The 18,657-nt window shown below is 40.3% G+C and overlaps 1 protein-coding gene across 1 annotated transcript in view; it reads left to right on the forward strand.

The window, feature by feature from the left end:
- pappaa (pregnancy-associated plasma protein A, pappalysin 1a) overlaps positions 1–18,657 on the forward strand; it is a 183,487-nt gene that overhangs the window by 78,419 nt on the left and 86,411 nt on the right. Inside the window, exon 11 of the mRNA XM_056458871.1 lies at positions 2,249–2,445. Coding sequence (XP_056314846.1) covers positions 2,249–2,445 — 197 coding nt within the window. The remainder of the gene's footprint in view (positions 1–2,248; positions 2,446–18,657) is intronic.

Genomic DNA, 18,657 nt, shown 5'->3' on the forward strand with positions numbered 1-18,657 from the left:
GAAAACGCATCCCGTATAAACTCCTGTCTCAGTCATCAGGAAAACCTAATGTATCCGAAAAATATGAAAAATGCTGCACTCAGGGGGAGAGAGCCAGGAGGGCACATCTGAAACCAATGTGTGCAAAGCCTCCCGAATGCCTTCATCTGCTGGGATCCTGATGTTTTCAGGGTCCGAAATGAACACCCGCGAGCAGCGAATCCGAGAATCCACTCTGCAGTTTGTCTGGAAACTTTATTGGGATTTTCAGCACGAGGGTTTTAGATGACATCTGAGAAGGACAGCTTGATCCTCACTGATGTAAATGACAAGCGGAAATACAAGCCGTCTGCTCTGTAAAACTGCAGTTCTCTATGGCTGACATGTGTGTTAAGTAACAGTGGTGTAAAGTAACACATCACAAATACTCAAAACTGTTAGAGACTAGTTTTTCTCGGGAATTATACTTTACTAAGTACACTTGAGTACATTTTAGCGCTGTATTGGTATTAATCATAGACTGTAAAAGATATGGATGTAGTATCCGTGATAGGTTTCTGAAGAACACATATGAAGCTACACGTAGACGTGGCCAACCGTCGAGATTTTGTTTGCTAGTCATCGCACAGACCAGGGGATATCAAACAAGGGCAAAGAGACAGAGCGTGAGGGGAGCTACAGATGCCTGCTAGCATTTTGCTTAGACAGGCTTTTCTTTGGGAGAAATGCTTACTACTTCATTACCTGTGACTCATTTGTGTTCTGACCACATGTGCTTGGTTATACTATATCAATATAGTGTCGCTCAGAAAAAAAGTACTTTTCTTGCATGCATTTTTCACCTGGTTTGATTATTGTATTTGTACAGTATATATATTTAAATGGCTCTATTTAAACAAGATACGTATTTTCAGGTAAAGAATTTAATGATGGATAGATTTACATTGCATTGTTTCACTGCAAAAAAAAAATAAATAAATAAATAAACTATGAAAATAAATAAACAAACGAATGAACGAATAAATAAATAAATAAATGACTGAACAAGTAAATAAATAAATGACTGAGCAAATAAATAAACAAACAAATAAATAAATAAACGAATGAATGAATGAACAAATAAATGAATAAATAACTAAATAAATAAACAAATGGATGTATGAATGAACAAATAAAAAAATAAAAAAATAATTAATTATAAATGAATGAATGAATGAATGAATGAATGAATGAATGAATGAATGAATGAACGAAAAATGAATAAATAACTAAATAAATAAACAAATGAATGAATGAATGAACAAATAAAAAAATTAAAAAATAATTAATTAATAACTAAATAAATGAATGAATGAATGAATGAATGAATGAACAAAAAATGAATAAATAACTAAATAAATAAATAAATGAATGAATGAATGAATTAAAATAAATAAATAAATAAATAAATGAGTAAATAAATGAATGAATGAATGAATGAATGAAAAAATAAAGGAACGAATGAACAAACAAATAAATAAACAAATAAATAAATAAATGAACAAACAAATACATAAATAAATAAATAAATAAATAAATAAATAAACAAATGAACAAATAAATAAATAAATAAATAAATGAATAAATAAATAAACAAATAAACGAATGAATGAATAAATAAGTAAATAAACAAATAAACAATTAAATAAATAAATAAATAAACGGCTGAACAAATAATTAAATAAATAAAGAAATAAGGAATACATAAATAATAAATAAATAAATAAATAAATAAATAAATAAATAAATAAATAAATGAATGAATGAATGAATGAATGAATGAATGAATCAATAAATCAATAAATGAAAACAATAAATAAACAAATTAACAAATAAATAAATAAAAACAGCTGAACAAAAAATTAAATAAATAAATGAATGAATGAATAAATAAACAAATAAATAAATAAATAAATAAACGAAAGAATGAACAAATAAATGAATAAGTAAGTAAATAAATAAATAAATAAAAACTGAGCGATGCATTTTAACCACTAAACCTTACCCTAACCCCAACCTAACAGTCTACTTATAATCTTATGAGAATTAGTTGGCATGTAGATGCAATGTAACTTAAATTCAACAAACAGACCATCAAAATAAAGTGTGACCAAAAGCAGCATGTTCGTTAGACTTCATAACACTGCAAGACATAATATTTCTGTGTTATAAGTGTTCATAATTCATATAATGCTAACCTTGTGCCTCTCAAACTTGTCCGTCTGTGCAGATGAACCCAGCATGTGCTACTATTATGACGGCGACGGTGTGTGTGAAGACTTCGAGCGGGAGACCAGTGTGAAGGATTGTGGTTTGTACACACCAAATGGTTTTCTGGACCAGTGGGCCACCATAGTGGAAGTGTCCCATGAAGAGCGCCTGTATTGCCCGGCTGACGTGGCTGCTGGATATCCTGCTATTACTAAGGTTAGTGTCCCGTGCTGCATTCAGGTTGCATAGTTGTTAGCTTTTGTGTGAGTTAGTTAATTTATAAGGGGTTGCCACAGTGGAATGAACTGCCAACTATTCAAATTTTTTTTTTACCTAGCTCAGCCATCGCGCCACCCCTACATAGGATCATTCAATTTGAATTATTGTTATAATAATTTATTTAGATGTCTTAGCGATGTGTGTGTAAGTAGACCGTATATGGTTAAACCTTTTGTAACTGATAAAGATGGTGCTTTTATTTAAGATTTCTGGCTTGCCACAGATGCTTGCACTAGTTCCTTCATGGAGACTGTAGATACAATCTCCCGAGCTGAGCAGACAGTAAAGATGTCTGTGAAATTACACACTGACCTCAGTGTCAGACAGCCCTTGAGCACAATGTCCTGGCCTGTTTCCTTCCCAGTGCAGACAGTGTGAAGTGTGTTGGAGGAATAGATGTTTCCTAAAATGTCTAAAAACTGTCCAAAAATATTGTCAGCATGTGTGTGTGTAAATTCTCAATGGCCTTCAGAAAGGCGTGTTGATGTATGAGACATCTTTTTTTGCAATAATTAAATGACAACCTTACTACGACAGCATACCTGCCAACATTCGTCCTTGAAAATCTGGGAGACCCTGGGGGGGTGGGGGTGGGAGGGGGGTCTTGGACCGGGTTTCAAGCAGACGCTACGATTGGATACTATACCAAAGTTGGAGACTCAAGTTTTGTACCAAAAAGCTGAGGACCCGGTCGCAGTGAAATTACGGGAGTTTTCCGAGAAATAACAAAACGGGAGGGTGCTGGGTCTGAAATACGGGAGACTTCCGGGAAAAACGGGAGTGTTGGCAGGTATGTTCGACAGTCCTAAAATTGTTTCTTAAAGGGATAGTTCACTCAAAAATGAAACATCTGTCATCATTTACTCACTCTTTACATGTTCAAAACTCATAGGGCTCTATCATACTCTTGGCGCAATAAGGCGCAAGATGTGTTTGGCGCGATTTGTTGCTATTTTTCAGACCAGCGTAACAGTAGTTTTCACGTTTTTGTGGCACGTTGTTTAAATAGCCAATCCATTTGTGCCGCATTGTGGTCTCATGGGTGTGCTGGTCTATAAAGGAGGTGTGTTAAGGCGCATTGTTGGTGCGTTGCTATTTTGATCCACTAAAAGCTGCTCTAAAGTCCAGCGCAGAGCGTGTTAGTTATGCGCCTACAATAGAAGTTAATGTTTTTTTATCAGGGGTCGCCACAGCGGAATGAACCACCAACTATTCCGGTATATATGCAGGTACTGCGAAATACCCATATACTCTCACATTCACACACACTCACTACGGCCAATTTAGTTCATCCAATTCCTCTATAGCGCATGTGTTTGGACTGTGGGGGAAATCCACACCAGCACGGGGAGACTACACACTGAAATTCCAACTGGTCAAGCCAGGACTCGAACCAGCAACCTTCTTGCTGTGAGGCAACCACTGAGCCACCACAACAGGAATCAACAACATATTTTCTGATTGCACAAATAACATTTAATACAATTCTCAAAACGTACAGAAAATCAGCCGACCGCACCAACATCTCCAGGCATCTCTGTGAGTAAATGAGGAAAATCTGAGAGTTGCACGAAGTTATCTCGCCACATTGCAGCAATCAAAGCATTACTGAAGACGATTAGCGGCCCGACAAGGAAATGGGTGTGACTCATCTGACCCTCCCACCTTGAAAAAAAACAAACCTCGCCAGCGTTTTTGTGGTGGAGTGTGTTCACACGCAGACTCCAGCAGCACAATGCTCTCCTGTGTGTGCTGTCATTGCACCTCCGGGGCTCTGGATCTTGCGTCATCGCCCGCTGAGAGACATGGAAGCCTTTAGAGATCAGCTGGCTGCAGTACTGTTGAAGTCACAATTATTCGCCTTCCTGCTCTTTTCTTTTTCAAGTATTTCCCAAATGATGTTTAACAGAGCAAGGAAATTTTCACAGTAATTCTTATAATATTTTTTCTTCTGGAGAAAGTCTTATTTGTTTTATTTCGGCAAGAATAAAAGAAGTTCTTAATTTTTTAAAGTAATTTTAAGGTCATTATTATTAGCCCCTTGATATTTGTTTTAGATTGTCTACAGCAGTGTTTCCCAACCCTGTTCCTGAAGGCACACCAACAGTCCACATTTTCAACCTCTCCCTAATCAAACACACCTGAATCATCTTATCATAACATCAGAAGAGACTCCAACACCTGAAATGAATGGCTCAGATAATGGAGACATCCAAAATATGTACTGTTGGTGTGCCTCCAGGAACAGGGTTGGGAAACACTGGTCTACAGAACAAACCACCCTTATACAATGACTTGCCTAATTACCCTAATTTTACTGTAATTAACCTAGTTAAGCCTTTAAATGTCATGTCATGTACACTTGAGTTTATAATGTATAAATAAATTGTTAATGTGTACTGTCATGGCTGCTGAGGGTTCAGTTTTTATTCATTATTAAATGAATATGTGAAATTTAAAGCTGTTTTGACTTACTTTTGTCTGTTTTTTTTGGTATTTTTTTAAATTCCAAGTTGTATAACAATGAACTACAAAGACAATGACTAAAAAGGAGCACAATAATAACAGAAAATATATATTATCTATTAAAATACATATAGTTGAAGTCAAAATTATTAGCCCCCATCTTTTTCAAATATTTCCCACATGATGTTAAACAGATTCAGGAAATTTTCACAGTATTTCCTATAATATTTTTTCTTCTGGCAAAAGTCTTATTTGTTTTATTTCAGCTAGAATAAAGGCAGTTTTTATTCGTTTAAAGCCATTTTTAAGGTCAATATTATTAGCCCCCTTAAGCAATAAGCAATGTTTTCAATTATCTCCAGAACAAACCATTGTTATACAATGACTTGCCTAATTACCCGAACTTAACCTTATTAAGCCTTTAAATGTCACTTTGAGTGGAATACTCGTATCTTGAAAATATCTAGTCAAATATTATGTGCTGTCATCATGGCAAAGATAAAAGAAGTCAGTTATTAGACTTTAGTTAATAAAATTTGTATGTTTAGAAATGTGTTGAAACAAAAATAAATATACAGGGGGCTAATAATTCTGACTTCAACTGTATAGGACTTCACTATATGCTAACATGGACTTGCATTCTGCTAACTGGTGAATCCCCCCTGGACCAGAGTCAGCTAAATGCAGAATCCCAGCGGTGCCACGACATGAACAAAATGTTCCTGTTAGAGCATTATTACATTGGAGAACTCTGAGTCCCGTTTGTGCTCGGCCAGGTGTAAGAAGGACCTCAAATGACTCCGGTAGAAGTCAGCCCAAAAAGCAGGAATATATTGAAATAAATCAGCAGTATTTCTATAACACGTTTTGCTAGTTTTGTAACAACGAAATGACACTCTCAATGTTAAAAAAATATGTACAATATACACTCACCGGCACTTAATTTGGTACACCTTACTAGTTACCTTCAGAACTGCGTACTAGAAATATTCCTCAGAGATTTTGCTCCATATTGACATGGTAGCATCACGCAGATCCATGCGCATCCACATCCATGCACATCCATGATGCCAATCTCCCGTTCCACCACATCCCAAAGGTGCTCTATTGGATTGAGAGCTGGTGACTGTGGAGGCCATTTGAGTACAGTGAACTCATTGTCATGTTCAAGAAGCCAGTCTGAGATGATTCGTGCTTTATGACATGGTGTGTTATCCTGCTGATCAGAAGATGGGTACACTGTGGTCATAAAGGGATGGACATGGTCAGCAACAATACTCAGGTAGGCTGTGGCGTTGACACAATGCTCAATTGGTACTAATGGGCCCAAAGTGTGCCAAGAAAATATCCCCCACACCATTACACCACCAAAAAGCAGCCTGAACCATTGATACAAGGCAGGATGGATCCATGCTTTTATGTTGTTGACTTGCTGCCATGTGATTGGCTGTTTAGAAATTTGCGTTAACAAGCAGGTGTACCTAATAAAGTGGCCGGTGAGTGAATGTTTTACATTTGTTTTTATCATTTTAGTTTTGACACATTCATTATTCATGACAACAGATACAGGTTTCCTCCACAATCCAAACACATCCTGTAGAGGTGAATTGGGATTACCTAAATTCACCGTAGTGTATGAGTATGTTTGTGAATGAGAGTGTGTGTGGGTGTTTCCCAGTACTGGAAGGGCATCCGTCATGTAAAACATACGCCAGAGTAGTTGGCGGTTCATTCTGCTGTGGCGACCCCTGATAAATCAGGGAATAAATTAAAGGAAAATAAATGAATGAATGAAATGTAAAGCTACTCATAGTTAACTTCCCCAACGTTGCTGAAGTAGGATTAATATGTGAGAGTCTGGAACATGAGAGACTTTTCACTAGAGTCTAAGTGATTCATTGGTGTAAAATGTTAATCAGAGTTCAAAGATGGGCTTAATTTACTGTGAATGACCTCGATCAAGAGCATCTCGTCCAGGCCACACACAAGAAAACACACCATGTTCTCTTTACTTATAAGACGGTCTTTAAAACGTCATGTGTTGAGCAGAGATCTTACAGAGTGTATGCTTTCAGGTTGTGAATAAAAATGTACTTTTTTGACCAAAAGATCGGTCTGTTCTTCACTGCAAATCACTCGAAGCGATGCATCAAGACCCTTTTTTTCTCAGATCATCCCAGCAGATTACTATCAGCCACTCTCATTTCCCTAAAACGATGCTCTTCAATCCCCGTCCTCATGCCCCACAACTCTGCACATTTCACATGTTTCTCTATTCAAGTCAGATGTTTGTTCTAATTCATCAACAAGTGCCCTGCAAAGTAGACTCCACAGGATATACAGTTGAAGCCACAATTATTAGCCCTCCTGCTTTTTTATGTTTCAGATATTTCCTGAATTATGTTTAACAGAGCAAGGAATATTACACAGTACTTCCTATAATATTTTTTTTCTTCTGGAGAAAGTCTTGTTTGTTTTATTTAGGCTAGATACACTCACCGGCCACTTTATTAGGTACACCTTACTAGTACTGGGTTGGACCCCCTTTTGCCTTCAGAACTGCCTCAATCCTTCGTGGCATAGATTCAAACAAGGTACTGGAAATATTCCTCAGAGATTTTGCTCCATATTGACATGATAGCATCACGCAGTTGATGCAGATTTGTTGGCTGCACATCCATGAAGCGAATCTCCCGTTCCACCACATCCCAAAGGTGCTCTATTGGATTGAGATCTGGTGATTGTGGAGGCCATTTGAGTACAGTGAACTCATTGTCATGTTCAACAAACCAGTCTGAGATGATTGGCGCTTTATGACATGGTGTGTTCTCCTGCTGGAAGTAGCCATCAGAAGATGGAGACACTGTGGTTATAAAGGGATGGACATGGTCAGCTACAATACTCAGGTGGGCTGTGGCGTTGACACGATACTCAATTAGTACTAATGGGCCCAAAGTGTGCCAAGAAAATATCCCCCACACCATTACACCACCACCACAAGTCTGAACTGCTGATACAAGGCAGGATGGATCCATGCTTTCATGTTGTTGACGCCAAATTCTGAGCCGAGCATCCAAATGTGGCAGCAGAAATGGAGACTCATCAGACCAGGCAACGTTTCTCCAATCTTCTATTGTCCAGTTTTGGTGAGCCTGTGTGAATTGTAGCCTCAGTTTCCTGTTCTTAGCTGACAGGAGCGGCACCCGGTGTGGTCTTCTGCTGCTGTAGCCCATCCGCCTCAAGGTTGGACGTGTTGTGTGTTCAGAGATGCTCTTCTGCAGACCTCGGTTGTAACGAGTGCTTATTTGAGTAACTGTTGCCTTTCTATCAGCTGGAATCAGTCTGGCCATTCTCCTCTGACCTCTGGCATCAACAAGGCATTTGCGCCCACAGAACTGCCGCTCACTGGATATTTTCTCTTTGTCGGACCATTCTCTGTAAACCCTAGAGATGGTTGTGCGTGAAAATCCCAGTGGATCAGCAGTTTCTGAAATACTCAGACCAGCCCGTCTGCCACCAACAACCATGCCACGTTCAAAGTCACTTAAATCCCCTTTCTTCACCATTCTGATGCTTGGACTGAACTGCAGCAGATCGTCTTGACCATGTCTAAATGCATTGAGTTGCTGCCATGTGATTGGCTGATTAGAAATTTGCATTAACAGGGCGGGGACTCGTGACTGTGATTTGGCCATGGAGTATTTTGTTTTGCCTCTGCATATAAGACACCTGCTGCATATCCAAATGTTTTCTAAAGGACTTTTTAAAAATCTGTTCATTGCTTTTTGGTGCAGTAAACATGGACAATGGTGCACATCGGCATAAAAGCACTATATAAATAATAAAACATCTTCTTCAATGTAAGTTGCATCAGATAAAAGCAACCACGACCTGTAAATGTAAAGCCTCTTGCTTCAGTGATTCCATTTGCTTTTCCCATTAAAGACTGGCAACCCTCATTTACACCGCTGCCTGTTAACACGTCAGGGTTTTTTTGGAAGCCTGTTGAACTAGGGCTGTTTATGTGATGTGGAGGTAGCTCACAGACGGAGCACTCTTGGGAAGTCATTGGCCAACCGCATATTTTCCTTGTGTGCCCACAGAGGCAGGAGCCAACGCTCCAGGCCTGACACAGTAGATGAAGCCATACCCGGTGCAGTCCCAGTTATGAGATCAGCGCTGTCATAAAGCATCTGGGAGAAGTTGAGATGCTTGAGGTTGCACATAGACTAGAAAAGTAGACCCACTCCTAACACGTTCCCTTATTTTCGCCTTTCTGCATGGCTTCCAAAAGGACGTTACCTAACACTGAAAACATTGCATTGGGTTTCCTGATGTTGTGATGGCTTTTGCTGCTTGTTCAAACTACTGATTTAAAATGAGCTGACAACACAAATCTTAAGGGGTTTATTTTGGGACAACTTTATTCTTTAATGTTTAATTCAGTTTAATTTATAAAAAAATATTAAGTTAGCGTTGAGCAGTAGCGTCGATACAAGTAGTGAAGCTACTAGCTTAACCACATTTCTCAGTAGTGTGGTGGTAGCATCGGTGCTTTCTAAATCAAATAGCTTTTCAGTGGCGAAGCTATTTTTTTAGTCAAGTAGCCCAGAAGCTTCCACACAAGCTACATTTACCAATCGCAAAGCAATAAGTGATGGCACCAACATTAACGGAGCTGTGAGGCCGGTGTCTAGCTGATGAAAGTAAATCCATATGATGGCGAGAATGACGATTTCTTCTTCTTATTATTTTACGGTGGTCGACAACAAACTTTTTGATGCGTTACTGCCACCAGGGGCGCCGCCAGGGGGGGGAAGTTAGGAAGATTGTAAGAGCCCTCTTATTCAGCCCTCTTATTCTTGTATTCAGCTGCGATAACAATATCCCCCAAACCTGCTGCCCCCACCCCGCTCTTCACTTTCAGCCGTGATACCAATATCCCCCAAACCTGCTGCCCAACCCCCCCAACACCCCCCCCCCTCCCACCGCTCTACACTTTCAGCCGCAATACCAATATCCCCCAACCCCACCTCCTCCCCCGCTCTTCACTTTCAGCCGCGATACCAATACCCAGCAACCCCCCCTTCCCCCAACCCCCCGCCGGCCCGGCTCTTCACTTTCAGCCATGATACCAACTACCCCCCCACTCCTCAATATCAGCTTGTCATAGGGCCCATAGCGGCCAGCGGCGCCCCTGACTGCCACCTCTCGCTCTGGTGTGTGTTTCCGAAAACCATTGTTAGCCAACTAAGGTCGCAAGTTCCATCGTTACTGTAATAAAGTTCAAGAAGAAAGAGGAAGAACCGACAAACTTTTAATACATTTTAAATTATAAAATAAAATAAACGGAAACTGAAAGCAAAAGTAAAACAATATGTCTGGGCCCGGTCCTGTCTCTGCTTCCTCTCCCATCGTTCCTCCTCTTATAGTCCAGAACTCCTCCTGTGGGATTCGAGGCCAGTGTGCGTCACAGGTGTTTCTGATTCTCCACTTACACGGTAGCCTCGTTCTGTTCCCACGGCTCTCGGCCCTGCTCTCATGCCACATACCCTCATGTCCCATCACAGGCCGGGGGCACCTTGTAGCTGTGCACACTCCGGGGGGGTTTGGCACCACAGAAACCTGCAAGACCTATATGAGATGGGCTGAGAGAAAAGGAGATGGACAAAAAGGAGGAAAGTCAGAGAGGGGAGAGAGGAAAAAAAATTGGGGTGTAGTTCTTCAGACATGCTGCCACTTGGGCCTCAAGCAGCTGAGAGATGTGATAGCATGTTGGGAGCCCTGTGGAGGAATCGATCCACCCGTCTGTCTTCTGGTGTCTGGTGGCGGTTCTCCTGGCTGGCTGGTGGCATTTCTGGTCTCCTGCTTCACTCCTGCTTCGGTGGATGGATGCAGGCTTCGGCATCATGGCGGATCGCGGCGACTCCCTTATCTTCCAGGGATGGCTTCTCCCAGCTCTTTCCCAGCATCCCCTGCTCCTCCCCATGCTGGGATGCGGCAGCAGGCAGACTCTTTCCTCGCCAACCTTAGGCTGCCCTGGCACTCTGGGCAGACAAATGGGTGTCTCCCCCACTCGGGTTAACTCCCGAACCCTCGCCCTCCGTCCCGAACGTGTTCCTCCTTCTCTCCAAGTTTTTTAATGAAGTTTGCAGCCACTTGGCCGCGGGAAGGAGGAGGCGGAGAACTGTTTTTAATTAGAAAATATAACAAATGGACAGCGGCTCCTCATGGAGACTGCCGTCAAACTGAAAGCAAAAGTAAAACAATATGTTCGGGCCAGGTCCTCTCTCTTCTTCCTCTGCCATCATTCCTCTTCTTAATGTGGGACCAAGGTGCAATGGAGGACTGGCCATCCAGAGCCAGAGATATATACATATATCTATGATCTGGAGTTTTTCCGATGGTCAGTACGCAAAATATTTTTTTAAATTATGAAAATTATAATTATACACCACTTTTCTACATCGATGGATCAGTGACTGCTAGGGCATTGCTGACAAAGAGTGTGTGTTTGTGTGCATGGAAATGTATTATCCTCCCTCCCTGTTAAATTTGATCTATGTCCTGAAACACACCTCCTCTCCTGCTTTCACTTTCATTCTAACAGAGGGAGTGATTCATTTGTGAATGAATCTCTGTTATGAACGATTCGTTCACTTAGCTGACAATAATACAAGTTTCTAGCACTGTTTGCTTATTTTATTCAACAAAACTTGCAGAAGCCTAGAATTTAATGTGAGTTGGTGCTACTTTGCCATCTATACTTGTTGACGGGCGTAGCGGACATTTTAAAAGTGGGTGGGACGGCTGTATGAGATCATATGTTCATATAATTATTAATCACCACTTTCTAAATGGTCTGTCTTTAAAAGTGAGGAGGACGGATCCCCCCCGTCCCCCCGGTTGCTTTGCCCCTGCTTGTTGAGCACAAAATTTTTGTTGAGCACAAAAAAAACGAAATCTTACCCATGAAATTTTCTGCCTTTATGATTTGTTTTCTTGTTGTTTGTTACTACACCTGTACACAGCGCTACAGTCCAGCTATCATCACATTGGCTTTGCGGTTGACTAGTGCAGTTGATTGACTTTTGTCCTGGGAGCGTTATACAAATGTGGCGGCGCTATTGACGCATGCTCAGGGTCTATCTAATGCGATATCTAGTACACTCTCAGAAATAAAGGTACGTGAGTTGTCACAAGGGGGGTACCTTTTGAAAAGGTTCAAATTTGTCCTTACAAGGTCCATAATAATACCTCAAGGGTACATATTAGTACCTAAAAAGTACAAAAATGTTCCTCTTAAAAATTTTAGGTACTATTATGTACTTTTGAGGTACCAGTATGGACCCTTTAAGTACAAATGTGTACCTTTTGAAAAGGTACCACCCCAGTGTCCGCTCGTGTACCTTTATTTTTGAGAGTGTATATATCTATGAGTGTAGTTTTAAATAGAGTGGCTAATAGCTTAGCTCACTACGTTTTTCAAGTAGCTTGCCCAACACTGTCGATTTGTTTTGGGACAACATGAAGGAATTGTGTGGATCCCAGCATTTTTTTTTTACAGTGTAGTTTGAACCTCACAAAAGGACTCTGGATAAATATCTTGCAGATGTTGGTTGGTTTGTTGGCGAGGTCTCATCTTATTTGTCCCAATTCTGCTGGAAAAAAAACAAGTTTGAGTTTATCCAGGAAAATAAACGAGCTAATATGCTAATAGGTTTCAATAAGAAACAATCATTTCCCTTTAAAATGTGTGTTGCGTATTCAGATCGAAATCATTGAGCAACAGTAGAGTTAATATGCTAATTTTTAATATTCTGTCTAAAACAGCTGCTGAGATGTGATCTACGTGCATGTCACATTAAAGCATACAAATGGAAACTGAGTGCTCTTGCAAAATACTTTTATTTTCTGTCTAAAGGGGTGGTCCTGAGTATATTTTAAGGCTTGGTTGTGTTTATAAGATGCAAAGCAATGTGTGCTCATGCTTCATTTGTAAAAAAAAATCATGTTTTTTTCATATATCTTACTTTGGCTATAAAGCTACTCAGCTAACATGAAAACAAGGTTGTTGCTAGATCGGATATGGTTGCGGCCTGAAGTTAACGAGAGTTATTTATATTATTTATAAAATTTCCAATTTATTGTATTTTATTAATGTCTACCCCCACCCCAACCTCAAACCCAACGTCACAGTACTGTAAAAACAGTAGTTGTACTGACTATTATTTATGCTATCTATTAAATTACCCAATAAATTGCATTTTTTAACCCCTACCCCCACCCCAACCCTAAACCCAACCGTCACAGTGCTGTAAAAATAATAATTATAGTTATACAGTGTCATAAAAGATGCTACTATAATTGATGTACATATCGCACTTCCGGCCGGATATCCGATCTTGACTATCTGAAAACAACTGTGATATTTCCTAGTTCCTCAAGAGGCTCTGATTGGTCAGCTAACATTATGTGCTGTGATTCGCTGATCGGCTCCATGTCGCTAGGAAAACCGTCATGCCTCTAATAGCATGCGCTGTGCCTTGGCTATGTAAACACTGTCAGTCAGAGAAGCTGTCACAGCAGTTTGAGCCTGAATCAGACAAAAAATGAAGAGGACACAGCTGAACCTCATGTTTGCTCTCTAAAATAAAATCTGACAACTGTCTTTCATATATATTCGGGTTATAAGCATGTGTGAGTAATATGAAACCTTCACATATCTTTTGCGAGTTTGTTATTTGAGATGTAGAATGTACGGAGAGTGTCCGCATAGAGAGACACTGCAGTGCTGCTGAAGATTGTGGCCGTTTACAGCGGTTTGACGGATAAATATGACATTGTAGCTAAATTGTTAGCAGTGCCAAACAGCATTTCCCATTGTTTACATCCTTGTTTACATCCTTGCTACAAAATACCGTTAATGCTAGACACTGTGCATGCAATAGATCAATTTTAACGAATACAAATATTTACAGGTTGTGCCTCACAATCCAGAGATCCAGAGATTCTGGAAGTTCTCCTTTGTCAATTGCTAGCTATATATTTTTTTATATATCCTCTGCAACATAATTAAATTAAACTGTAAGCACTTCTCTCTTTGTATCGTGTTCTTCGGAAGGCCAAACACAGAAACAAAAGACGCTCTGTGGAAATAGCAGCGTTTGGACGCCATTTTAACTTTCTCTACTATAACATTACAGTGCCTCTGGCTACGAACCTTCACTGCGTGGGGTGTATGTGCGTGATGAATGCATATAACCTGAAGCTTTTGTGATCTCACTAGCCCAGAAGTATTTTTTTGTAGTCCTCAATTCGTTCGCTGTAGGCTTTGCTAAGCTAACTCTGTAAAAGCCAATGTCTTCCTTTTCTTTGAGCTTTGCGAATCTTACATTGAGAGATGTTGTTTATGTTCACACAGCTACATTACACATCAACTAAAGTTTTAACATATGATATCGTAGTGGACCACTCCTTCTTTCTGGTTCATTTAAACCAGACTGTTCAAGGAGGGAAATTCACAGCTGACAAGATGGGCTTTTAATAAAAGGCCTAGAGAAGAGTGTTTTTAAATGGCGCTACATGATTAGAGAAAACAAGACCAAAATGGATTCAACTGTAGCACCCATAATGCAATTTTAAATTGTGGCGCCGTCCTTTTGTCGATCCGATTATCATCTGCTAGACTTCTGCTGACAAATAAACAGGCATTTCTGAGTGAATCCAGCAGGCACACAATGTCATAACCCTAATGAAAAAACCTGCTTAAACCAGTCTAGGCTGGTTGGCTGGTTTTAGCTGTTTGACCAGCCTGGTTTTAGAGGGGTTTTGGCCATTTCCAGACTGGTTTCCAGACATTTCCAGCCTGGACCAGCTAAATGACCAGCTAAAACCAGCTTGACAAGCCTAGACTGGCTGGGAGCCCAGCCAAAACCAGCTATGTCCAGCTTAAACCAGGCTGGTCAAGTTGGTTTTAGCTGGATTTAGCTAGTCATTTTCCAGCCTGACCAGCTAAGACCAGGCTGGAAATGGCTGGAAGCCAGCCTGGAAATGGCCAAAACCCTCTAAAACCAGGCTGGTCAACCAGTTAAAACCAGCCAACCAGCCTAGGCTGGTTTAAGCTAGATTTTTCCGCAGGGAAGACATTAATATTAGGTTAGATTTACGTGGTGATGTCTGGTGACCAAAATTCAATGACTAGCCAGAATCTGAAGACAATGTTATTTTGATGTCCAATAATGATGTCAAATGACGTTGATATTTGGTTGATTTTAGGTTGTGTTGATTCAATGTTAAGCCAACATAATTCTTTGGAAACCCAAATACAGAAACAAATACAGATTGCTATGTGGAAATAGCAGCGTCTGGACGCCATTTTAGCTTTCTATGATACATTACAGCGCCTCTAGCCACGACCCTTTGCTGCCGGGGTGTATGCATGTGGTGTGCATAACCTGAAGTGTTTGTGATCTCATTAACCTAGATGTATTTATTTGAAGTCCCCAAACTTCGTTTGCTGTAGGCTTTGCTAAGCTAACTCTGTAAAAGCCAATGTCCCCTTTTGCATTGAACTTTGATCATCTAAGGACAACATTATCTTGGCATCCAATAATAATGTTAAATGATGTTGATATTTGGTTGATTTTAGATCAACGTCAGTTGATCCAACGTCGAGCCAACATAATTCTCTGGAACATAATTAAACTTAACTTGTAAGCACTTCTCTCTTTGTGTTGGCTTCTTTCGATGTATTGATGTAAAATGACATTGATATTTGGTTGATTTTAGGTTGTGGTGATCCAATGTCGAGCCAAGATCTCAAACCAACGTCATATTGACGTCAAATATTGACATTTATTCATCAGGTATGGCAACCAAAATCTCTTGTCTGATAGACGTCATAGTGGTAGCATCTACATAACGTCAAGCTGTAACATCATTAGACGTTGACATTTTGTTGTTTTTAGGTTGCATTAGAATGTGACCAAAATCATTGAACATTGGATACTGATGTTGATCTGACATTGGGTTCTGACGTCAACCTGATATTCACTTCCACCCAAAATGCAACACCTCTTGACATTAGGGTACAAAGTCAATCTGACATTATGTTGACGCAACAGTAAGTCTGGTTAAAAATGTCCAAACTTATCCTATAATCAAGCAATTTGGTTGCACAGATGTTCTTGAATAAGCATTGTTTTAAGAGTTCACACTTAGCTGATGATTGACTATAAAGTGTGCTTAGGCATGCTGTCCCCTGAGCTCAGAATATTTTGAAGGGTGAGAGGGGAGTTTGAGCTTAGGTAACTCTCTAGAACTCCCGTTTGTGAACATGTTAGGAATAGCTGAGGTATAGCTAGCTAAGAGTTTGTCTTAAAATGTAACTTTGGATTTGTAAATTTACTTATGATGTATGTAACGGTGGGAGGAAACCAGGGAAACTGGGAAAAACCTACGCGCGCACGTGGAGAACATGCAAACTCCTCACAGAAATGCAGACTGGCCCAGTGAGGGCTTGAACCAGTGGCATTCTTGCTGCGAGGCAACAGTGCTAACCACAGGGCCACTGTACCGCCCTATCAGAAGAAGGGGGGAGTAGGGGTGTAAGGGGGGATTCTTCAAGACTAAGACGACTGAAGTGGAAAACTCAGGTTATTTATAGTGAGTCAGTATTCATCTGATTGGCGCAATATGCGGAGCTGATGCGGGTCCAGCCGTGATCAATCATAAGCACGTGATCCTCTCAAAATTGGTCGCACTTTGGGAACCCGTGACTGTGATTCAGCCATGAGGTACACTTTGTTTTGCCTCTGCATATCCAAATGTTTTCTGAAGGACTGTTTAAAATATTTGGATTGAGGTGCAGTAAACATGGACAATGGTGCACATTGGAATACCTTAATTATTGGCTAGTTTGCAGTAAAACATGCTTGTCTTATGGCCCGTTTCCACTGAGTGGTACGGTACGGTTCGGTTTGGTACGCTTTTATAGCCGTTTCCACTGTCATAAAGCGTACCGAACCGAACCGTACCGTACCACTTTTTCGGCACCCTTTCGAAAGGGTACCAAACACGAGAAAGGGTACCAAAAGGCGGAGCTAGACGCGCAGCTGAACGCTATTGGTTTACAGAGATACGTCATTCGCTTACGCAACGAGCCAGAATGAAAACAAAAAACCGCCATGTTTGAAAAACACAGCCGAGAGATTTCAGCGGAATTATAAATACATATAATAACGAGCCATGGTCAATTCAGGCTCAAACAAACCTTGTTGTCGTCTTGATAAACAGCCACAAAGCCATGGAGTAGAGCAGATTTACCCTGTGCCGCGTAGTTTTTTACGAGGCAATCTGAGGCGCGAACGGTTTTACTTTCTTTCTTGCGCTCGCTGCGCGTCTATATCTGAAATAACAAACTTCTTGAGCTGATGATAATAACCTGCGCTTAATTATTGACGAGCTTTTGAAACCCGATCCTGTCATACACTGACAAACGCGTGAGTGAAGCGTGAAGAAACAAAGGAGAAGCCGGAAAAAAAGGAGCACATTTTTTTAGCAAACGAACAAACTGCCTTGTTCAACTATTATTGTTATTATCACCTTTTGGACTATTATGAACTCAGAATAATGGAATTGTTCTCTAACAGAGGCTACATGTGCTGCTGAAGATTACAGACACAGATGAGAAGTTGACACTGACTGTAGGCTATATTTTGTGTTGTTTTGAACCTAAATACTGACGAAATGTCTGCTGTGTGTAGTTCTTCTGTAGTTGATAACATATCGGAGACTGTAAGGGGCTGTATGTGTTTATATATGTTCATTTATTTAGTTATTTAATATAATTACAGACGTTACAGTAGGCTGTTTCGCACTGTCATTGATCTGCAGTTATAATCAACTCATGTTCATTGAAAAGTTAGTAATAAACATTTCTACACAAGTATTTATGTGTATAAAGCATCTGTTTTGTGAGAAGTGCTTTTCATATGATATGTAAGTGACCTGTACAGCTTTATTGTAGACATTTCCTCCAGCGAGAATGACGTCGACTGAAACTTTCTGTAATACACCACGCCCACCAAAAGGGTACTCTTGTTAGTGGAAACGCAAGCTTGATAAAGGTGACCCGTACCAAACCGAACCGTACCGTACCATACCAGTCAGTGGAAACGAGCCATTATTGATCATAATGAAAGGTTCAAGTTTGAGTCTTGACTCTGGCCTAAAAGACCCCTACATTCTCAGAAAGAAATATGCACAAATGATACCTTTAGGGGTACAACATCTTGCTACTGTGGCAGTACCCTTGTAGGGTTATTCATTCATTCATTTTCCTCCAGCTTAGTGCCTTATTTATCAGGGGTTGATGAACCGCTGACTGTTTTACACAGCAGATGCTGTTTCAGCCGCAACGTAGTACTAGGAAACACCCATACACTCTTGCATTCACACACACACTTATACACTATGGCCAATTTTGTTAATCAATTCACCTATAGTTCATGTGTTTGGAGTGTGGGGGAAAACGCAGCAACCTGGAGGAAACCCATGCCGACATAGGGAGAACATGCAAACTCCACAAAGAAATGCCAACTTGCCCAGCCACGACTGGAACCAATGACCTTCTTGCTGTGAGGCAACAGTGCTAACCACTGAGCCACTGTGCTGCCCATA

Source organism: Danio aesculapii, chromosome 5 (assembly GCF_903798145.1).
Source record: "Danio aesculapii chromosome 5, fDanAes4.1, whole genome shotgun sequence".
NCBI classification, from domain to species: Eukaryota; Metazoa; Chordata; class Actinopteri; order Cypriniformes; family Danionidae; genus Danio; species Danio aesculapii.